General features: G+C 44.0%; 1 protein-coding gene across 3 annotated transcripts in view; it reads left to right on the forward strand.

The window, feature by feature from the left end:
* The window catches only part of LHFPL3 (LHFPL tetraspan subfamily member 3), a 412,985-nt gene extending 405,738 nt beyond the window's left edge, over window positions 1-7,247 (forward strand). For all 3 annotated transcript variants that reach the window (XM_075926941.1, XM_075926945.1, XM_075926935.1), the window contains one exon: window positions 4,670-7,247. Coding sequence is in view for 1 of the 3 variants with exons in the window: in XM_075926935.1 (XP_075783050.1) it covers window positions 4,670-4,698 (29 nt within the window). In the remaining 2 variants the exon portion in view is untranslated. The remainder of the gene's footprint in view (window positions 1-4,669) is intronic.
* The last annotated feature ends 17,403 nt before the right edge of the window (window positions 7,248-24,650 follow it).

A 24,650-nucleotide genomic window follows, 5' to 3' on the forward strand; every position in this document is an offset into this window, starting at 1 on the left:
TGGGTGCTTCCCATGTCACTCAGAGGAAGGAAAAAAGAAAGCGTAAGCCCTAGCGAGCCCTAACCCACTTTCATACTCACACACTCGCTACCTGAGGCTGGCCAGGCCTGGGTGTAACAACAGAAGAAGAGGGGGAAGGGTGGATGAGATTTCGGTCCTGTGTGCACAGGTCGTCCCAGGTGATCTCTCCGAATTGCTCCAGCTCTCAGGAGAGTTTTAAGTCCTGGGCTCCTTTGGGGGTATTTCATTCTGCGACCTCTGTTCCTGGGGCTCTTTGTTACTGTTTAAACTGGCTTTCTGTGGTCTCCTTGACTTTCCCAAAATACACCAGCTAGACTCCGTTGTTCTCTTTGCTTTCCTCCGTGCTGGCCTTTGCTTTTCTTGCTTGTTATGGGCTGGCTCTGCAAATCAGTTTAGTTGAATGTCTTTCTTATGGCTGGTTGGTGGATTCCAGGCCCCCCTCTTTCTTGGCCGGCAGCCGAGAGTCAGATGTGTGCTGTGGCCTTGAGCTGGCTAGAGCCAACATCTTATCTTCAGGCCTAGCAGAAGTGTGGAGTTACCCGTTCACTGTTCTCTTAGTCTTTCCCCCCTTTGGGCCTCTCATAACCTGCAAAGGAATCCTTCATTCACTCCACACTCACACCTTTGACCCTTCCCCAAAATGCCCTGCGATGCTTGCAACAGCGTTAGCAATATTTAATGCTGACCTGTCTCACCAGGGGGACCTCTTGAGGGAGGGGGCCATTGGGGTGTGACATGCTCACCCAGTGTTTCATATATCCAAACTGCATTGCATATCTATTTTAGAATGTGAGCCCCTGAGAGCAGAGACTATAGTGTCTTTTCTGTCCTGTAGTGCATCAAATAGACAGCCAGCATTCAATAGACAATAAATAATAATAATATAATAATAATATATTTTCAATTAATAATACTAAATAATGGGTCAGTGAAGCATTTTGGGTCTATAGTGAGACAAGGAGGAAATTTTACCAGTCGCTTATTACTCAAGCGGTCCATAGTAGCTGATAGGATTTTGGAATAGCATTAGTCTTAACCTCATCATGAAAGTTATTTGCTTCCCCTTCCTAACCGAGTAAGACACTTGTAATCACACGTGTTTGGAGAGAACAGAGAAGCAATAACCTCGAGGAGGCTGGCATTTTTCAGACTACCAATCAAATGAATGGCTAAAAGGTTGTATAAATATGTCTGCAGAGAATTAATCAAGTAAAGTGCTGAGGCTGTTGCAAAGGAGGTATATTCAGCCGCTGAAGGAAAAAGACTTGCATTATTTTCTATAAGTGCTGTTTATCTGACTGTCCTCACCATAAAAGCATGTTATGGACTATCTGAAACTTCATGGTGTGTATATTTTGGCAAGGAGCAACCTGGAATGCTCTCTGCTCTTCATCTTTACAACAAAGAAATATTGATGAGCTCCCTCAGAAAATGTGCATAAACATTGGAATGCTATAAATCCCTAAAGCAGAGACTGAATACCCTCTGTCACCAACAACAGGCATGTACCCTAAGTGAACAGGTGACGTAGGAATGGTAATTATATCACTGGGATGTGAAGCTTTTTAAAATCTCCAAATAGATTGAGAATCTAACAGCACTGCATTTAGGTAGTTCAAACAATATTGCCTTCACAGAGACTGCTGTCATTAACTTTGGTTCATGTGAGCCTCTCAAATGGATTTGTAGGTAACTCCAATGCAAAGAAATTTCAAAAATTCACAAGCATGTGACAAGGTCAAACCAGACTGAACAAAATGAATGACATATATGCAGCGTCTTTGCACATCATTAATTAGAATCCATGACATTTATTACATTTCTTCTTTCATGTGTTCAAAATTTTGCAGGAAAACTAATAAAGGATTTAATATGTTACAACCCTAATGCTGAATTTCAAATGTTGCAGGAAATTCAATAATTGTCATGCCAAATATTGTCATGGCTTTGAATAGCAAATAAAATAACTTGTGAGAAAAATCCCTTTTTTAAATTCTCCAATTAATCCTGCAAACCCAAAATTTTTCGTGGAAGTGCCACAGTCTGTTGGTAAGATGTGGCCATTTGGTGTGCCTTGTTATAATTGTCTCATATCAAATAACTTCTATGTGACACCAAGTATCTGTATTTATCCACATATACTTTCTATCAAAGCCTTCATAGCTTTTAGATGTAGTAGAGGCAGCATGATGGGTGGGCTGAGCGAGGGATATGAAGTCAAAAAAAGTGGTTTTGTTCCTGATTTTACCATTACTCACTCGTTGGCTGTGGGAAAGTGACTTGGCTCTTTCAGCCACAGTAACTCTGTCTGTGAACGGAGGATAATTTTAACATTAAATTGGACCACATGCTTGCCTACCTACTGTGGGGAAAAATAATTAACGGACAAGGAAATAGATGGGATGATCAAGAAGGGGCCATTCCAGAAGCTTGGAATAGTTAGAGGGCAGTGCTGGCGCAGCAGCACCCCATGTCTTTCATCACACCTGCAGCCCTGTGGTTAGAGCTGTGATAGGGATAGCATAGAGTCATTATGCTGGCTGCTACCCCAAGAGAATTATCCTCTGCAATGCTAAATTCATTGGCTATACAGACCTTTGTGCCAGCACAGCAGGCATAACGGGGTCATAGTGTAATGTTGAATCAAAGTCCCATTGACTCTGTTTTCCAGCCCCATGCACGTTGCTGAACACAGAGCCCCTTCAGTCAGGCTATGTGCTCATTTCCAGAAATTTATCCTGAATACTTTCTCAGGCAAAACTCCTGACCATGAAGATGTTACCTGAGTAGAGATTTCAAAGTTCAGGCTAAATAACCCAGTTACCTAGAGAATTTTAGCTAGCGATCCCTCTGGAGAGCTCCACTTGTACAGTAACTTTTCATTCAACCTTGGGGACAAATACACATACACACACACCAGGAGAACAACACACAGACCTGTAAGACAGGAAGAGGATCTCATAGACTCATAGACTTTAAGGTCATAAGGGACCATTATGATCATCTAGTCTGACCCCCTGCACAATGCAGGCCACAGAATATCACCCACCCTCTCCTAGAATAATCCTCTCACCTATATCTCAGATATTGAAGTCCTCAAATGGTTTAAGGATCCCAAGATGCAGAGAATCCTCCAGCAAGTGATCCGTGCCCCATGCTACAGAGGAAGGCGAAAAACCTCTAGGGCCTCTGCCAATCTACCCTGGAGGAAAATTCCTTCCCGACCCCAAATATGGTGATCAGCTGAAGCCTGAGCATGTGGGTAAGACTCACCAGCCAGACACCCAGGAAAAAGTTCTCTATAGTAACTCCTATCTTCCCACCATTAGCCTATTTACCACTGATAGTGAAAGGTCAATTAGTTGCCAAGATCATGTTACCTCATCAAACCGTCCCCTTCATAAAACCATCTAGCTTAATCTTGAAGCCAGATAGGTATTTTGCCCCCACGACTTCCCTTGGAAGGCTGTTTCAGAACTTCACTCTTCTAATGGTTAAAAACCTTCGTCTAATTTCGAGTCTAAACTTCCTAATAGCCAGATTATATCCATTTGTTCTGTGTCCACATTGGTATTAAGCTTAAATAATTCCTCTCCCTTCCTGGTATTTATAATCTGTCCTACATCTGAATGCCCTGAAAGGAAGCAGAATGTGTTCTCCTCAGGGCTTTTACAACAGCAGCAGTGAAGAGACATACCAAGCTATGGCTTAAGTCAGTGTTTCTTAAACTGTGAACGGAGAACAGCAGAGTTCAAAATGGCCACCCTTTAAAGGGGCAGGCGACCTTTTTTTGCTCAATAACTTCTCCCCCCCCCCCCCCCCGACCCTTTTTTTTGAGGGGGGCGGTCAACAAAAAAATCCTTGATGTTCCTCAGAAAAAAAATTATTGTTTGGTGTTCCTCGGTCTTAAAAAGTTTAAGAAACACTGGCGTAAGGTCATGTGTATATGGATGCATCAGCTATGTTATGGTTTCTGTGCACAGTACCCTGGGATTTATTCCTAATTGAAATGCAATAGATTGCCTAAAAGGAGGGAAGGAGGCTTTCTGCCGCCTGTTCACAGCATAACTACAGTCTTTCCTTTTTTGCCCTGTGCATGGAATTTATGTGTATGTGGTATTGAAAACAATGGTGTGGGAAGGGGCACATACCAGTGCATGATGGATGATGTTATGTATTGAAAATAGCTCTTTTATCTTTGGAGACTGTCCCTGTGGAATCTACCAGACTATTGCTTTTTTAAATGAGATATGTGTAGGCCGGCATTTTAAGGAAATTATAAATATTGAACAGAAATCTCAGGACCTTGATTTGATTCCTGATATGATTCAAACAAAGTGGCTCTCACACAGTACATGCTACATCTTCATTTTCCCACCATTTAGACTTGAGATGAAACAATCCCATTATATTCAGTTTCCTTGTCTATTATTAGATTAAAACTAATTTTCAAAGATACCACCCTACAAATCACTGAGATAGTTGGAGGTTAAAGTTGGGTAATCAATGTTGTTGTTTATAATGAATGTAAATAAAAATAATAAAATGTATTTATTGCTCAGAAGATAGCACTGTGCCAGTCACAGGAACAATACCTGTCTATTTGCTGGCAATAAACTGACTTCTCTCTTCTCTCTGTTTTTCACAGTCCTGCTAAGCCAATCCTCACTAGAATGAGCACAAAACAAAATGAGTAACTGCTTTTGTACATCAACATTAAATGGAAAGAAGCTTGGGAAGGAGCCTTCAATGGAGAAGAATGTTGACAAGTGCAAAAATGCCTGTTTGGTAAGCGCTGCCTTCTAAACATAGATCATCCAGGCATGGAAGTGATTTTCTGAAGAGCGATGCAATCATGGATTACATACCAGCTCATTAGAAACTGTCACTGAATACAACATTCAGAAGACATGCATGAAAAGTCACATTTGGGGAATAAATTAAAAGGGATGTAGTTGTTGCTAGACAAAACTTATGTAATATATGCATTGAAAAGGTTTGTAAACTCATTTTTTTATTCAACTGAAAAGCAAAAAAGCTTTAAAACCTTTCACAGTAGAGAGACAGTTAACTCAAGACTATTCCTGATCCAGTAGCCAGGAAACTGATAGGACATCACTCTTAAATAAGCATTTATAAATAGACTCTCTGAATGTTTCCATCTCCTAGAAGAAAAAGTATAACTTTTACTGCAGCATTTCTGCACTTTGTTTATTTCTCTGTATAATAAATTGGTTAAAAATGTAAAGCTTCTCAATTTTTACTGTCTTCAGGTTAATTTATGTCTGTAACAAAATAACAAACGTATAACTGAAAAATGTTTCTGACATATATTGTAGTTCGGTGAAGGCATATATACAGTCTTTCTGAATGTCATAATACTGTTGATTTCCAAGCAACATAGACCTGTTCCTATTTAAGGTGGAAAAATAAAACAATTTATTTACAAAAAGCAAAGAGGGTGAGAAATTACTGACACCTGGAATGTAACACGCAGCAGCAGCTAAAGCACTTTTGTATTTTTTCCTGTTCTTTGTCATATAACCACTTAAATTCCAAGCCCTGTGTTATACAGAATATCAGAGTAGATGGTCTAATGGTCCCATCTGGCCTTACGATCTATGAATCTGACTACTGAACAAGTACATTTTACAAATAACTATGTAAAAAATCCTAGTCTGATTCACTGCTATATGCTCTGGCTGCTTTGTGTGGTGTGAGGCAGTTGGAGCACAGTAGTAAGGGTGTCCCTTCATGTTTTGTTTTGTTTATGTGGTGTGAGAGGCACAGAATCACTGAGTTATTCTGATTTCAGTGCGACATTTTTGTTGCTGTTCATAAGGTTCCTTGCCAAGCAAACTAATTCTGGAAAGCAACTGAATAGTAAGAAATCTGAGGCAAGAATGTAATCAGATAAATATTCTAGAGAGAGTATTTTAGAAGTGAGCAGGATGCAATTTTTTCAGAAGATTTGGAATATTTCTTTATTATACTTACTGGCATTCAGAAAAAGTAGCTGGAATAACAAAAAATGATTATTATTACAGGTCCCAAATAACAAATCATTCTTGAAGAAGTACAGAGATAAAACAAGCTTTTAATGTCTGATTATAAATGAGACACTGCAAAACAAAACTCTTCTGCTCCTAAGTGCATGCATCCCAGTAATGCTTCTTTGTCTGACAATAATATTTGTGATCAAATTGTCAATAAATAATTACCAGCTATTAAATAATACCATTTTAGCTATCTGTCAAGATATATACAGGGCCCTGATTGTTATAGGAACTGAATACTTAACATACATGCTTTCCAGATAAATTTATAGATTAATTTGAGTGGGATTTTCAAACATTGTCCCTTAGCCAAGTTTGTATCCATTGTAGCCAATGGGCATTTCTGTTGACTTCAGTGGAAGCCGTAGTCCAGTGCTGAGCACTTTTGAAAGTCCCACCCCAAAGTTGTTATCCAAGATAGATCTATTTCTAGTCAAAATAAAGATGAAGGCTCTATAAGTGACTTACATGAGAAGGTTCAGAAACTCATTAAGGCACCAATTCAACAAGGTATTTAAGTATGTGATTAATCCCCCTGGACCGAGACAACTCAGATGCTCAAGTTGGGCACATTTAGGCCTACCTTGCTAAACGGGATCTTAATAAAGCTTGTAGTCATTTACCAGTGTTGCTATATCATAGGCACACTTTACTCTCAAAAATTTGTAAAAAGGTTTATCTGAATGTGCTACCATATCATTGTAATCATTTGCTCCATAGATTACATTGTATTCCCAGATTATTGCAATCATGATATTTTTTCTTGCAATTGAAACTACATTGGGTTTCTCCATACCATGCAATTTTGTTACTGACTACTGAATTTTGCATCATTGTGATTGTATAATTAAAAAGCCCACTTTACACGTATACAAATGTTGCAAAAATGTGTCATCACAAGACCTTGCAGCGCTCCTGTTTCAATAAAATGTACCATATGTACATAAATAAAGCAAAAACTAACAAGACTGTACATCACTAAATGTCAATTAATTATAAGTAGTATGTTTTTATCTTTTTAACGGTGAACGCTTTCCCCTTCCATTCCATTGTAATGTCAAAATGTGTGTAATTTTTTTTAAGTCAACAAACTGTAAAGAAAATTGTTGGAATACCTGACTTTCTGTAAAAAACTAAAATAAAATAAAATGACTACAATAATTTTTGTTACTTTAAGATATACTTAGTACTATAGTGCCTAATAAAGGTCTATAATTATTTTTTGTAGCATACTAAAACAGAGTATGCTCAGGCTTTTTTCCAGTTCATTTGTGGTAATGACTGCTGTTTCTGCAATCAGCCTCACTCTTTCTAGACCTTGCACAGGCCCCAAACCAGCAATGTGATGCATTGGGGCAGACCCCATTGCTCATGTGGAGCCCCAGTAAAGTAAGTGGTCTCTGGATGATCACTCTGGAGGGACTGTTCAAACCTCTTAAGGTAAATTTGGTTTCATAAGAATCAAAATAATCAGGAGCTGAATGCAATACAACAATCTACATTTAGCAAAGTTTCCAAAGACATCAAGGAGATCTGGATGCCAAGTGCCCATGGATTCTAATAGTCTCCTAGGCATGTTTGTAAAGCTGAACTGAAATATTTTTGTAAAACTGAGTAACGCTCAGAGAATTTTTTTTAATTCAAGTTTCAATACGTCTATCACCAAAGGTTATTCTGTTCGCAGAAAGCAGCTACTATAATGGCCTTAAATGTTGTTCAGTTATTGAGGCCCCCATTGTGAAAGGCACTGTACAATTACCTCAAAAGTCACAGTCAGAGAGCTTGCCATTTGATTATTAATGCTGTCCAAAATCTTTATGAAATGGAAAATATCTTTTCTGAATGAGATACGGCAGTGACCAAGCTCCCTGCTCTCTGTCTCTAATTGGCTGCCCAGGTCAAATTTATTCCTGCAACCCCATTGACTTGAATGTATTTCATAGTGGCTTAAGTCTATACTTTCAAAATCTGCGCACCTGTCAAATTTTGGTGGAACCATAACTTCAGAACTCCTTTTGATGTTTCATGAAACTGGGTGGTGAAATTCTACCTTGTACATAGAAGCAATCTATCTTATTTTCATTCTAATAAACCTTTGTTTACAACTTTTAGAAAGGAGTGAAAATAGCATTTATAATGGAAACTGGGTTGAAACCTTAACTGTGAAGTGTCTGTTGATGTTCCCTAATACATAATCTTCTGATGATAGCCCCAATTGGATTATTATAGTACCTTTATGGATGGTCAAAGTTTGTGCCTACCCAATCGGACAACTTCCTTCATATGTTATAAAAGTGTCATTAGTTTCAGTTGCAAAACAGACTGTCAGTGATTTAAAATTAAACAAACTGTCCAGTTACAAAGTAAACTAGGAGTCAGTTTTTCCAGTTTATATATGTTCATAGCTATGTTGAATAGTTTCTGAGTTAGTTCTCAGAGTGGAGCATTTTCCTCTCCACCAAAGTGTATGGGCTTTTAAAAAAGTTTCTACTTTCCAGATATTTTTGTACAGAAGAGAATGCCAGTGTTGTTATATTAGCTGACAAAACCTGCATAGGTTAACTGTTAAAATGCACATGTAGCCATTTCATCTGGTGCTGTGAGACTCTGTATTTTCACAAGCTAGGCCTCATTGGATCTTATTAATACTTGGATGTGAGACCTTCATGGAAAACAGAGATTTGCAGAGAGTAGCGTTTGTGGTTTGGTAGGTGATATGCATCCCTTAAAATCAGTACTCAACAAATGTCTCAGCACTGACTACTGACTACTGACTACCACCAGTGTTCCTTCTAATTTTTTTCCATCCATGTGCGGAATGCATGTTGTTATATGCACCAAAGCATGTGTTGTTATTAGCCACCAGTAGAAACAATACTCCTAGATTCAATATATACATTTTTAAAAGTTACCAGATGGCTATGTATTCTAGCCAGGACAGGTTAGGAATTTTAGGAATCACTACTCAAAGAATTAAATTTAAGTGTAAGAGAAATAAAAATTATTAAATGCATAGCCAGTCAAAACACTAAAAAAACACACTTTGAAAGAATAAAATTACAGAGACTATATATCTGTATTGTTGAGAGTACTAAATGTAACAACAACACTAATACAAGCATGTGTTGGAGGTGCGTGTGAAAGAGACAGTGTGTGTGGTATACAACTGGGTGTGTTTGTGTGATACAGATGGAAGATGGGTGGGGCACCAGTGTGTGTGACACAGACAGGGGTGGCCCGAGGCAGGCTGCCGGCAGCTGGCACCCCAGGTGGAATGCGCGATTGGCGCCCCCGCCTCCACAGCCCTCAATGGCGTGACGTCATCATTGGGCGCCCCATTTAATGCGGCACCCTATGTGACGGCCGAGTCGGCCTATACGCATGGACTGCCCCTGGACACAGAGATGTGGTATATGGGAGGGTGACACAGAGATGGTGTCTGGATACGCCAACCATCCATCTCAGATTTTCCATGACAGCCTCTATTCTTAATACTCTATCCTGGTGTCCTCATCAAGAAATTAAATGTCTTGGATTTATAGGTCCATATGCGGGGTAGGGGAGAGAGATTGAGGGAGAAGCCCAGAAAAGTAAATCTGGCCTATGGGAAGCCCTGAACCTCTGTCCTCCTTGTCCCTTCCCCTCACCCCAGGGGGCTGGAGCGCCAGAGGAGTGAGGTGTCTCAATTGGAGGCCACATCATTGCGGGCTGGGAGTTTTTGGAAGAGTTGTTTTGCTTCTCACTTGTGTGATCTCCAACTTATTTTTTATGGGTCAGTGGCCCCAACCCAAAAAAGGTTACCCATCCCTACCATAAATAAAGAAAACATTGAAACCTTTTATATTGGACATAAATTAATATTTTTGTTTATTTAAAATTAAATTTGATAAACTAACATGAGAAAATGAAAATGCTTAATCTGTTTAATAATTTAAATTAAACTATTCTCCCTAGCTGCACCATAGCAAATTGGCTCAGGCTTAATTATGTAATTAACAGTGAGCTTCCATTAGCAACTGGTGGTCCGCAGAAAGGTTTACATTGAACCATGTGATTCATGGGTCAAAAAGTTTGAGAACCACTGAAATAGAGGCACCTGGTCTCTCTACCCAGGAGACTGCCCTGGACTCCCTGCTGCTCCACAAAAGATCTCCATGTCACTCCAGTGTGGATGATAGACAGTCTTTTTGTGAGTTTTCCTCATTCAAGCAGTTGATGATTTAAACAGCATGTTAAGATACCACATGAAATTACTTGGTGCATCCACAGAAAGGCAGGATGTATCATCTCTCTACAGAGAGAGTTGTCCTTACTTATGTGTCTGGATAAACAAGCCCTTTGTGAGCTCTATGAAGAGGTGAGATGTTTTGACTTCCAGTTTCAAGGAATTAGTTCTTCTGTCTTTGTGCTGCATGTTGCTTAGACCTGAATGCAGTAAGCATCATCTGTTAAGAAGACTAAAGAAGTTATCCCATGAAAGTGTGGGATAGTTCTGGATGACTCCCAGGTCCTGAGTCAAATGAGGCTGCATCAACACTGCAATGTAATAGGTCTCGGCTCTTGGATCTCATCTTGAATTGAGTGTGGCCCCTTAGCATTGCAATGTCACGGAACCATAGCTCTGGGGCCTGAGTTAATGCAATTGCAGTATAGTTGCATGGGGCGCTCCTATGAGGCCTAAACCCATCCCTATTGGCAGAGGACCGCGGGAGGAGTTCTTACGTGGGGGTCACATGACACTCTTTACTTCTAGTCATGTGTCCCCTCTTCACCCCAGAAGTACCACCCCTAGGTTTGGGGCTTCCTGTGGCAGATGGGTGGGGCTTAAGGGATCAGGGGGCATGGTTAATGTGTCCCCATTTTTGGTTCAGAAAATATGGTCACCATATGTTTGGAAATGGCAGTGGTGTAGCGAGGGACGTGGGGGGGGGACAGTTGCCCCAGGCACCATGCTGGAGGGGTGCCAATTTAGTCCCCTTCTGCTCCCCCTGACATCCTTCTGCTCACTTGCTCCTCCTCCACCCGCTGCTGCCGGCCGGAGCCTCCTCCCCACCTCTCCGCCCCCAGCCCGACCCTCCTCCCTCTCCGCCAGCGGGTTAGTGCATGTGGGGGCTCGACCCCAAACTGGAGGGGTGGGGGAAGACATGATAGAAGCTCCCAGGGTCAGGCTCAGCCGTGCACCAGGTTTGAGGCCCCGTCTCATGGCAGCGGAGAGTCACAAATTTTGCCTTTGTCCCCAGGCACATAACACTCTCGCTATGCCACTGGGAAGTGGGTGACACAAAGGTTGTAAGCCACAGAGACAGCGTGTGCTAGCTGCTGCTGGGTAAGTCTCTGAGAAACCCCAGGTGCTGCCTCCTTAAGATACAGAAAGCTGTCTTGCTCAGTTCCTGAACCCTCTATCTCCCCTATCCGACTCTGCAGAGATGGGGTACATGGGCAGTGGGAGGGGGAGAGAGAGAGAGAGTGTGTGTGAGATACAGAGAATGTGTGTGAGAGAGAGAGAGAGAGAGAGAGAGACTGTGAATTGGCTGCTGGGGAAATCTCAGGATAAGCAATACACTGCCTCTTGAAGAAAGGGACTCACCCTTCAGAGTACACATCAGAGCCCAGCAAGATTCTTCCAGAGTCAGACTCTGGCATGCAGGAGAGGGGAGAGACAGACAGACAGACAGATTGTGTAAGCCGGCTTCCGGAGAAATCGCAGCAACAGTGCACTGTCTCTTTAAGAAAGGCTAGCAGTCACTCACATTCCGACTGCAGCACCTGGGAGTTCTCCCCTGAGCCAGGTTCTATGTGTCCTCCCGTCCTTTCCCCCTGTTCTGTGGAGTTGAGGTACAAGGACAGGGGGATACCCTGACACCAGCAATCACCTCTATCTTTCCCTGCACACACACACTGCACAGCTAGCAGGAGGAGGGGCCCCCTTGGGAGCAGCTGCAGGAGGGAGCAAGATGGGGGAGAGGCACCTGAACACATGCTGCCGGCTATGCATTCTCTGTGTGTGACTCTCATTTGTGTGGCCGCACATTCATGCAGCTTACTGGGAGCACAGACTACCTCTGGAAACGAGGCCCCTTACTGCCATTTATGCCTTGGAAAATCTCCCCCCATATGGCTGGATCCTTCACCCATTGAGGTTAATGGCAAAAGCCCCACTGACTTCAATGGAGCAGGAGCAGCCTCTTAGTTTGTATATTGTTCTGTTACATTTTTAAAAGACCTTGGGATGAAAGATGTTAACCCTATTCCCGGACTCATTCTGATCTTCCACAAACTGGTTTTACACAAGCATAACTGAACAGATAGTTATTTCTGGTTTACATACGTCAAAATTAGCTGAGGCCCTTACTGTGTATTATTAATCAAACCATGAAATACAAATGGTCAAAACCCCATATCCTGCATTATATTCCTCTGCCTCATGCATGAAAAATATTTCCACCGTGAATATTTTCAGTGTTAGCCACTGAAGATGAGCTAGAAGGCTATAATGCCATTAACAGGTGTAATCAGTTTTCCAGTATAAGACAGGCTTTAGGACAGACATATAGGAACTTCTCTGTTGTTCCAACCCACAGTCAAAAGTGACACCTGACATAAAGCAGGAACTCAAACTAGATGTCTGGACACCAGAATTCTGTACTCATCTCCAAACCACAGAACTCCTTAGTGACTGCCTGTGTGGCCCATCTTGCTGGGCAGCATTGGAGAGTATTTCAGTTGCTGGAGGAGAGGGTCCACAGACAAGACATGCCAATCACTGGAGGCTGGTCTCATGGTATAGACAATGTTTTACATGTGGGTGACAGGGACACTTCAGGAGGGAATGTCTCTATCAGGATGAAGAACAGAAATTTCATCTGGACAACAGAAAGGAGGAGTCTGAGAGAGCTCCTCTCCCCCATAAAGAGAACAGGGAAGTGGTAGACTTGTTGGGCCTGTGGAAAACAAAGTGTGCACATGGGACTCACAGAGCCCAATTTAGTCGAGAGAAAGGGGTTGAGCCCATAAAAGTCGATGTGAGGGCCATGGCCAAGGGAAGGCAAAAGAGTTATCCAGTGCCACAAAGAGGGCCATATAAGATGACATTGCACTCAGAGAACAAAGGAGAGGCGAGAGAGTTGGGTTCAGTCTGAGACTGCTCAGGGTAAGGAGATAGTGAAGACTGAGGCCCCAAGAGAGATCTGTTTGGGGAGAGGAGGCCAGATAAAAAGGGGAACCCACACAGGACTGGGACAAGCTATGGTGGGATCCCAAACTTTAGATGAGAGAAGAAGGTTGCTCTGTATTGTGAAGCGCCTGTGGTAGGAAAGGGATCTCCTACAAGCCCAGCTGTTGGGCAAGCTGGGAAAATAGGAATCCCCCACCACTCAGTGTCCTTAAGGGGGAGGGTATGTGATGGGATGGTGGCTCACACAGGCAGAAGAAGGGTAGAGGTAGCCTTGGAGAGGCTGGACAGAACCCAACCAACCAAGAACGGGTTTATTTAGGGAGCCAATCAAGGGAAGGTTTGCTGGAACAGCCAATCAGGGCAGGCAAAGGCAATATATAAAGGGCTGCTCAGCAAAGCAGAGGACAGTCTCTTCCTGGAGAGCAAGGGAGAAGAACTGCCTGCTGTAGAGACATCTCCATGATCAGAGCAGAGCTGGGCAGGGATCAAGAGTGAGCTCCAGACTGAGGCCTGCCAGACAGAGGCCCCTGAAACAAAGGGCCAGAAAGGTGCTGTAACTATGGAGAAGCATCCCAAGGAAACAGAGGGGCTTGAAGGAAATGCAGCACATGGCTGCCACCTAGAGGGTCCTTAGGTCAAGACCCAGAGTAGATAGCAGATCCAGGGTGAGTTTCCCCTCCTCCCCAACTTACCCTCCCAGGTACTCACTTGTCAATGAGGAGAGTGGCTGACATCTGGACTGAAGTTTGCCCCAAGGCAGATGGTGGGACTACGGACTGTTGGTGAGGAGAAAGGATCAAGTGAGGCACCACTTGGAGGGCTGTTCCCAGAAGAGGATGACACAGTCTAGTGAATTAAGCCAGTTCTAAAGCTGCGGAGACAGCAGAAGTGATGGCAGCAAGACATCACTAAAGGGAAGTGCAGTGTTGAAGACTAATTCCCAAAATGACCAGCAGAAGTCAATAGGGTGTTGAGTCTGCACCATTGCACTGACCTGAATAGGAGGGGCTCTAAAGGAGGGTCTGGTGACTTTTGAAAGTCAGAAGCTTTATTTTTATATTCAGTTCTTCACCCTGGAGGAAAGAGGGATACTGGCAGAAAGTGGCTCAGGAAGGCAGCTGCATAGCATTGCAACATACACTGCCTAGCTGCCTATCACTGTGCCCTAGACTGGAAACTGGCGGGCTTCCCTAGGCCAACCTAAAGAAGAGTACAATGATAGAAATCTGTCCATCAGCAATTGGGGAAACCCCTAATAATACAAAGATCGGCCCCTGACCAAGGGGAAGCTCCTGAAGCCCCTTCTAATTTATGGTGAATTCCACCCCTTTCAGAGTACACATGAAGCAGGAGAGAGGAACCACCATCTGCCCCCAGCTTCTCTTGATCCAACTCACAGTGAGACTCAGGGCTTCCTTTCCCTCCCGCAGCGGGGTGAGCTGGCACCAGCACTCCAGCCCATTGCTAGTCTTCCAGCCTCAGTGCCCCCACATTGGGGGTGGGGGAAATGGAAGCCCTGAACCTCGTTGAGGGTCAGATCAAGGGATGCTAGAGGCTGGATCTGGCCCTGCAAGCTGGAGCATATAGGCACACTGGTGCTCTGAATGCATCTGTATGTCTGTTGTTTTCTCAGGACATGTCTACACTAGGAAATTATTTCAAAATAGCATGTCCAGACCCCAGGGAAGCCTTGAAATTAGTCTGAGGCAGGCTCCCTTAATGTGGATGCGCTACCTTAACTTAGCGCCCCAGGCAGCACTGAAGAGTAATTACTCTGTGGAGTAGTTATTTTGAAATAGCAGCAATGGAGTGTCCACTCTACCATTATTTTGGAATAACTATTTAAAAATAAGCATTATTCCTCATGGAAAGCAGAAGTTATTATTTTGAAATAACCAGCCCCTTATTTTAAAGTAGCGGGCATGGTAGTGTGGATGTTCCACTTGTTATTTTGAAATAGGGTAGACCAGGGCTCAGAGGCCAGGCCAATGAGCAGTTTTGCTTCCCACTGGGGTCTGATTTTCTTTCGGTCAGTGGCCTCCAAACAAAACAAGGTTCCCCATCCCTGATATAAAGGGTGTGTCTAGGCTACAGGGTTTTGTCAACAAAAGTGGACTTTTGTCGACAAAACTATACCTGAGTCTACACTGCTGCTGAGTTCTATCGACATAACATCAACAGAACTCAGCAGTTTTGTCAACGACGGTAAACCTCATTCTACAAGAAATAATGCCTTTTGTCAACAGAGTTCTGTCGACAGAAGGCGTTATTACATCTACACTGTCCTTTGCATCCACACTGTCATGTCGACAAAGCAGCTTGCTTTGTCGACAGAACTGGATGTAGTCTAGACGCTCTTTGTCGACAGAAGCTTTGTCGACAGTATCTGTCAACAAAACTTCTGTCGACAAAAGCCTGTAGTCTAGATGTACTCAAAGAGTCCAATAACATGGATTTGAATGTGTGACTCAGACAGAGAGCTGAGCTGCTAAAAGGACAAATCATTGCAGGATGGAGGCATAGTAAAAAAGGGGAATGCCTGGGAGAAAGACAACCTGTTACACTCAAGTCTGACCAGCAGGCAGCATCCACCATTAGTGTTCCCCTTCACAGGGCCTGAGTGAAGTCATCCAGATTAGAGAAGTTTGGTCCTGGTTGCCCTCTGTCTGAGCACCCTCATTTATTAAGAAATGGAAATATAAATATGTAACCCCCAAGGAGATTACCTAGATTCTGTCTGCTGGCAGTTCAGGGAGAGACACACTGTCTCTGGTAGGGATGGGGAGTCAAGGCAAACTAAGAGTCTACCTGGCAACCAGTAAGGAGTGAGATGCCCCTCCTGGGCATTTCAGGAGAGGGGAGAAGCCATTTTTTTTGGTGTGAGACTGGACCCAGCCAAGGCTAGGGCAGGACTGGCTGTGTGGGGAGCTGGTAAGCCCCAGGACTACATGCAGGGTTCCTCCTGAGAACTGGCCTCTAGGGACCCAAAAGCAAGATCCCTCAGCTGGGCTTTTCCTTTCTCCACTCCTGATTCCCAGTTTGTAGAGTTTGCTGGGAAACTTCCCCAGCCAGGCTGAGTTAGCCCTCCAGCTCCCTGGGTGAGACCAGTCACTGCATGGTCAGCTCTACTCTGTCTGATAGTTCAAGGCTGCTGCCTGCTGTGTGTGTGTCTGGATGCTGGGCTAGGAGACTACAGTTTGGATTTTAGTACAGTTGTGTAATCTGCACCTTGAGCCCTGCACCCCTTTGTGGTGAGGGGAAATCTTGGGACCGAAGCAGCCTGATTCCTGCTAGAAGAGGATCCTTGCTAGCAGAGATCAGCCCTCTGCAGTGACTGAGGAGTCCAGAGTCATCTCTGAACCTGAGGCTCATTTGTGAGTGCACCATCTTTTAGGTAGTCAGTCAGGGTATGTCTACACTACCCCGCTAGTTCGAACTAGCGGGGTAATGTATGCATACCAAACTTGCTAATGAAGCCCGGGATTTGAATTTCCCGGGCTTCATTAGCATAAAGCCGGCGCCGCCATTTTTAAAAGCCGGCTAGTGCGAACCCCGTGCCGCGCGGCTACACGCGTGGAACGAGGAGTACAGATAGTTCGGAATGGCTACGTAGTTCGAACTATCTAGCCCGTGCCACGTGTAGCCGCGCGGCACGGGGTTCGCACTAGCCGGCTTTTAAAAATGGCGGCGCCGGCTTTATGCTAATGAAGCCCGGGAAATTCAAATCCCGGGCTTCATTAGCAAGTTCGGTATGCATACATTACCCCGCTAGTTCGAACTAGCGGGGTAATGTAGACATACCCTCAGAGAATTTGTTTGGGGACCTCCTACTCCCTGAACTGTGTCCTCAAGCCAGGGAGTAAGGATTTGGGGATTTTATAACCTGCTGCATATTAAACCTGTGGAGGGATTTACCACCGTATCCCGCTTGTGAGTCCTTTGGGCTGTACTGAACCCAGTGAGCCACACTGCTAAACCACTGCAGAGAAGAATTTTGTGGTCATAGGTCATCAAGGGCCCCAACAAAGTACGTGTACCAACAGGACACTAATCTTACATTTGCTACATCACAAGTCACAGATATTAGCAGCATGGGCATCGGTTAACCTAAAAATAGTGTTTTACCCTGTTATGTTATATTTGTCTCCTGTTTAATATAATTATTGTGTTGAACATATTGTATGTGTTTGTGTTATTTCTTGGAAGTCTCCATCTATCTGAAAAGTTAGTGGGGATTACCCTGTCGTTAGAATTTTCCCCCCAAACTGCCCTGGTGACTTTGCCAGGAAGTAGTGAGGGGGAGTGGAGGCACCGCTAAATAAATTCATAGGGAAAAATAAAGAGGATACACCCTGCTGAGTGCATGGCGGGATCCAGAAGAACCCAGACCTGTCCATCAAAACCTGTAAGCAGATTGGCATTAAAGAAGGTAACTGGGTAGAGAGGGGGCACTACAGATATGTACACCACAGGCTATGCTAGGAAACTAAATAAAAGACTGCAATGATAGTGCAATGTACATTAAGATTCTCAAATGAAATATGTTCTAGAAAGCAGAAGGTTATAATATAGAGTAAATAGGATTAGATGACTGTATCGCTATGAAAACTGAGGACAGACACTACAAGAATTATTGGGCTTTTTTCTAGGATAAATGCCATCAGAAAGAGAGCCATTTTATTCAGTTTAATAGACTACTCTTCCATATTTCAGAGTGAGTGACTATGAAGGGTAAGAAATCAAAAAATACTGAAAGTTTTTTACTGGTTTTAAAGGGTTTGTTCTAATTTTTAATTTTATCAGTGAAGCCTATTGTGAAAATTCCTCATTTTAAGCATTTAAATCAAGTTTGCATTAAATATAGTTACAATGGAATCTAGGGCACTAGAAAATTCTTCAGATGCAAGATAACTTGTCTTATTATATATTATTGACATATTGTAAGCATTTATGGCATGTGACATTAGTTTCTGTTTTGTGTATATGTTGCCATCTAGTGGCAGATGTTTTAATAGGTTTTGTTAATTCAAAATGGTGTCCATCCCCAATTTGTCTATTTATAAAAAGATCAGAATAATAAAAATAAAATTACAGGCCTCCCACAATATGGATAAAACCCGTAAGTAACCTGGCAATGCACTGATCTATACTGCAAATTTACTATAAAAACAGTTTGAGATGGGATGAAATTAAACTTAACTTTATTTGAATTCCTAGAGTGAATTCCAAGTGCTAAACTGGTATGGATGAAAGCCTTGTCTATTTAACCACTGAACAGCACAATTTAGGTCCATTCACCCAACAATGGTTCTTCAGAGATAGCTTTTCCATTTCTCAAGCAACAGTGATACTGAGTCACTTTTTTTCTCCTTTGGAATCTGCGCTCTTTCCTGAACCTAATGTTCCTTGTCCGACACCAGCCAGCTTCACATTCAAATTCACAAACTTATGATGAAGGAACATCTCCAGGTTCACACTGCTGTCTGGTAACCATTACAGACCCTCTATAGATATGCCTGTTATTTCTTCTTCTCCTTTCTGTCTTCCCCATCCATGTAGCTTTTTCTCCTCTCAGCCTCTCTGCAGCCAGGTGTTCAGTCCAGTGTTCTCACTCTGCAAATTAACTCCAGGGCCTCTTCCCTTCCCTGAATGATCTCAGGAGCCACAGGTCAGTAACTAGGATGAGGGGGAAATAAGTCTATATCAATCACCTCAATCAATAGGAACTAACAAGTATCAGTAGTGACTGATGGCAGAACAAGGATCAATGGTCTCAATTTACAGTGGGGGAGTTCTAGGTTGGATATTAGGAAAAACTATTTCACTAGGAAGATGGTGAAGTACTGGAAGGGGTTACCTAGGGAGGTGGTGGAATCTCCATCCCTAGAGGTTTGTAAGTCTTGGCTTGACAAAGCCCTGGCTGGGATGATTTAGTTATGGTTGGCGCTGCTTTGGGCAGGGGGCTGGACTCAATGACCTCCTGAGGTCTCTTCCAGCCCTAGGATTCTATTATTCTATTACTCTAAGTGCAGGGACACAAAGGTAGTGACACCGTATAGACTAACAGATTTATTGGAGCATAAGCTTTCGTGGGCAAAGACCCACTTCATCAGATGCGTGTGACATGCATCTGACGAAGTAGGTCTTTGCCCAAAAAAACGTATGCTTCAATAAGTCTGTTAGTCTATAAGGTGCCACAGGACTTCTCATTGTTTTTAAAAGGTTTCAATGTTTTCCTTATTTATGCCAGGGATGGGGACCCTTTTTGGGTTGGAGGACACTGACCCACAGAAAAATCAGTTGTGGACCACACAAGTGAGAAGCAAAACAGCTCTCCAAAAAACCACAGCCCTCACTGATGTGGCCCCCAACCAAGACATCTCACTCCTCTGGTGTTCCAGCCCCATGGGGCAAGGGGAAGAGACAGGTAGGACTGAGGTTCAGGGCTTCCCATAGGCCAGATTTACTTTTCTGGGTATCTGGAGTTAGTGGATTTTATGGACCCCTTTAGGCTCTTGGGAGGTGACAAAAAGGAGGGGTTCAATGTTCAGGACAGGGCTGCCAGTGAGCAGGGTTACCAGGTGGCTTAAAAAAAAAAAGACCGGACACACTTGACCTCAGATGCAGAGTGAGGGGAGGACCGGCCAGGAGGGGAGCGAGGCTGGCCCGGAGAAGGTGTGGGTGAGGGAAAACTGACCAGCAGGAAGCAGGGCTGGCCAGGAGGAGTTTGGGGGGAGTGAGGCTGGCCAGGGGGAAGAGAATCGGCCAGCGGAGAGTGGGACTGACCCGGGCGCACACAGATCCCAGGGCGCTGCCCATCCCGCACATGGTCCTGGCGAAGCACTAGCAAGTTCATCCCCAAGAATTCCATCCCACCCTGGCTCTGCCCCCCACCCCTCACGTAGTTAAATACTGCCTAGCTGATAGACAAGCTCACACAGCGTGTCTACCAGCCAGGCAGTACGCACTTACGTACTCATACTCCTAATAATAATAAAACTTACCTAATTAGAAAATACCTAACATTTTATATGTCCGGTATTTTCTCAGTTTGTTTCCCGGACAGAACCTTCAAATACCAGACTGTCCGGTTCAAAACCGCACACCCGGCAACCCTACCAGTGAGCGAGATAGGGATGGGGTGCAGGATCTGGGAGGGAGGTGGAGTTTAGAAGGAGGAGAGGTTGCAAGGTCTGGGTGGGGGAGGTAGGGTGCAAAAGCAGGCTGGGAGTAGGGTGTCTGGCCAGGGGGAGGGAACAGGAGCAAGGGAGGGTGCAGTGTGTGGACAGAAGGGAGGTGCAAGGAGCAACAGTGGATACAGGAGCAGGCTGGGGGTTGGGTGTCTGGCCAAGAGGGAGTGTGCCTGGCCAGGAGGGAGGGTGCAGGAAGGGGCTTGGGGAAAGGTGTCTGGCCAGGGGTGGGAGATGGGGTCAGGGAGTGCCTGGGGATAAAGCTGAGGTGGCAGAGGTGCTGAGAGGGTTCAGGGATATGGGGGCAGAGTGCCCCTGGGAATAGGGATAGCATCAAGGTGGCTTGGGGGTGTTCAGGGAAATGGGGAAGGGGCAGAGAGGCTGGGTGCAGTGTGGCCAGGCAGGAGTGGGCAGGTGGGTGATGCCGGGGTGTCCAGCCCTGCTGGGGGAAGAGTCCCATGCGGGTCCGGTCCATAGCTCCCTCGGGGGGGCAAGTGTGGTGGTGGATTGGCCCCTCCCCCAGACCAAGTTCCCACAGGTGCAAAGCCCTGAAGGGCCCTGTACCTCACCTATGTCCTGCATGTGCAGGCTCCTCAGCCCCAGCAGTGCCGCCTCTCTCTGCCACCAGGCATAGCACAGACTAACCTGCTGCCAGGGAAGGGGAAGGGCACTGGCTGTTCACTCACCACAAGAGCCCACCTTGCCCGCCCAGGCCCTGCACAGCCCAACCTGCTGCCTGCCCCACAGGAGCAACAGAGGGAAGTGCCACTGTTACCATGGGGACCACAAACTCAGCCGGGCCTAGGTGAGGCAGATACCCAGTGGCAGGTGAGACTTTCCCATGGGGGGTGCAGGGTGTCAACCCTCCACATGTAGCTCCATGGCTTGCATGGGAGGGGTGAGTTTGTTTTCTTCATCCCCACTCCCCGTGTGCACCTGCCAAGCCAGAAGCTGGTGCTAGTGCTACAGCCTTGCAGTTGCACACTGACTGCAAGGCTTGAGCAGCAGTGTGGACTCCCTGCTGTGTGGAGGAGGAGGGAGGGCTAAGCTTGAGCCATGGACCACCCAGGAGTTGGTTGCAGACTACTAGTAATCTGTGGCCCACATTTTGAGAACCACTGCCCCACAGGTTTATGTGTTACCATGTCTGATATCTCACTTATGTCCATTTATCTTTTATTGTAGAGGCCATCCAATTTGGCCAATATACATGGCAGAGAGGCATTGCTGGCACTTGATGACATATATCACATTGAGGATATGCAGATGTATGTGCTTCTGATGTTGCGGCTTGTGTGGTTAGGTCCTGTGATGGTGTTGCTTGTATGGATGTGTGGACAAAATTGGCAACAGGGCTTATTGCTGGGGTGAGTGTGTCTGAGGTGTGATGTGTGTGAAAGTTCCCATAGCTGGACAGCACATCTCCAAACCTTCCTTGAGGGAACAGCACTTGATAATGGGATTGGTGCAGTAAAATGGCTCAGATTGTAAAGATGAGGTTGATGAAGTAGTGTCAGGTGGTAAGCCAGAGGATATAGGCTTTCAAAGGGTTAAAGTGTGACATGTAGACAGTCCTGAGAGGAGCAGGACATTGGGTTTGGCACTACTTAAAGGGGAATAGCTCTGAAATGAGCTAAAGATAAATCTATACACCTAGGAACAAAAAATGTAGGCCATACTTATAGGAGAGGTGGACTGTGTCCTGGGAAGTAGTGACTCTGAAAAAAGAATTTGGGGATTGTGGTGAATGATCAGCTCCCCGTATGGTGCTGTGATCAAAAGGGCTAATGTGATCCTTAGGGGCATGTATAACCCATGCACCTTCCGGGTGTGGTTCACAGTCCTGTGCAGTGGCACTTAGACCACTTACAGAGAGAGAGAAAGAATGAGTGTGCTCTACAACTTTAGTTGAGAGCCAGCTGGCTTTTAGCTCAAGTGGTAGCAGCTCATGCACTAAGCTCCAGAGATCCCAAGTTTGGTTCCACTAGGCAGCATTACACATAACTAGGGGATTCCCTAGTAAGAGTAGAAAGGTTATTTTGCCTCTGTATTTGGCACTGGTATGACCACTTCTGGAATACTGTGTCCTGCTCTAGTGTCTGCAATTAAAGGATATTTAAAACCTGGGGAAAGGGCCAGAGGAGAGCCACAAGAAAGATTTAAAGAATTGGAAAATATGACTCACAGCAACAGACTCAAGCATCTCCTTCTATTTAGCTTAACAAAGAGAAGGTTGAGGATTTAAGTTTTCAACAGAAGTACCTACATGGGGAGCACATATTTAATAATGGGTTCTTCAGTCTAGCTGAGAAAGATACAACATGATCCAATGACTAAAAATTGAAGCTAGACAAATTCAGACTGGAATAAAGTATAATTTTAAAAGTGAGGATAAATAATTGAAACAATTTACCAGGAATTGTGGTGGTGTATCCATTCACTGGAAATTTTAAAATTAAAATTGGATGGTTTGCTAAAAGATGTCCTCTAGTAACTACTTTGTGGGCGTTCCATACCCTGTGTTCCATAGGATGTCAGACTAGATCAGTGTTTCTCAACCAGTGGTATCAGTACCCTTAGCGGTACTCGAGAGAAATCTGGGAGGTACATCAATACAAATGAAATTTGGAGAAAACTGAATTTTTGTGTTAAGTTTTACAGCATTTTATTATTTTTGTACTTTTTACACCCAAAAATTTCATCGACTGCCTGGCTACGATTAAGCTGTTTAAACAAATGTGTTGCAATGGTAGAAAAAAATTCTGTGTGTCTGAAAACTGTAGGTACTGGGGATACTTATAATTTTTTTAAAGGGATACTTTATAAAAAAAAGGTTGAGAAAGATGTTATAAAATGCAGCACGTCTCCAGTGAGACCATCTGATTCCATCAGAAATTGAAGCCAAAATCACCCCTGTCCTGTAAGGTTAAAGACAAAAAAGGCTTCATAGAGGGATGAACTAGAGGAATGCTCCCAAGTACAAGCCTATGAGAACTCACAGGGTAGTAGAAAAGTATTACTATATATATCAAACTCAACCAGTTTCTTATAAACTTTGGTCCATGAGCTTCTTCAGTCCCACTAGACCTCCAGGCCAAATTAGATGAAGAAAGGGGCAAAGCAGAAGTGGGAATAGGTGAGACCTGGGGTGGCGATGCATTGTCCTGGTCCGTCACTGGGCAGGGGTGGTGATCACATAGCCCCCTGGCATCTCCCTCATCGGTCACCCCTGTCCAAATGGTACATCAAATGGTGCTGGCAGTTCAAGATGTGGACTTTTTCCATGAAGTCATATTGTTTTAAAATTCATGGTTTTAAAAAAGTCTTAAGAAGTTCCAACAGTTGGAAATTGAAGTTTTAGACAAATAAGGGGAAATATTTTCAATAATGAAGATGGTTCTACCTAGGATTTTCCATCACTTGGAGTTTTAAATCAAAACTGGATATCTTGGTAAAAGAGATTTCCTTTGTCAGCCACAAGTTTTGGGGCTTGATGCAGAAATCATTGAGTAAAATTCCCTGGGGGTAAGAACATAAGAACGGCCATACTGGGTCAGACCAACGGTCCATTCAGCCCAATATTCTTTCTGCTGACAGTGGCCAATACCAGATACCCCAAAAGGAAGGAACACAACAGGTAATCCTCATGTGATCCCTCCCCTGTCACCCACCTCCAGAGAAGCAGAGGCTAGGGATACCATTCCTACCCATCCTGGCTAATAGCCATTGATGGACCTAACCTTCATTAATCTGTCTAGCTCTTTTTTGAACCCTATTAAAGTCCTAGCCTTCACCACATCCTCTGGCAAGGAGTTCCCCAGGGTAGGAGACAGCCTAGATGATCCAGCTTTAAATCTAGCATTGGCTTACAAAGCATTTTGTGCTCCAGCTTGATGGAAATTTTTGTATAAATGTAAGATCATTATCATTACTTAACTGCAAAGTGTATAAATGGTGTTATATGGCCATAAACATTTGTGTAGTGAATTCTTTATGAGCGAAAAATGTTGTGGGTTCAATGCACATGTTTGTAAAATGAAGTTATCTGTTGTATTTGTACCAGTGATGTTGCTTATTGCAAGATTCATAAGCATTCTTTAGTTGGGAAGGATAAAGTGAACTATAGCATGAGAGAACAGATTCTGCATTTCTTATAGAACTTTCCTCAAATTTTCCTATTTAATGCACAAGAAAAAGATTAAAACAACA

This window comes from Pelodiscus sinensis, chromosome 1, assembly GCF_049634645.1.
Source record: "Pelodiscus sinensis isolate JC-2024 chromosome 1, ASM4963464v1, whole genome shotgun sequence".
NCBI lineage: Eukaryota > Metazoa > Chordata > Testudines > Trionychidae > Pelodiscus > Pelodiscus sinensis.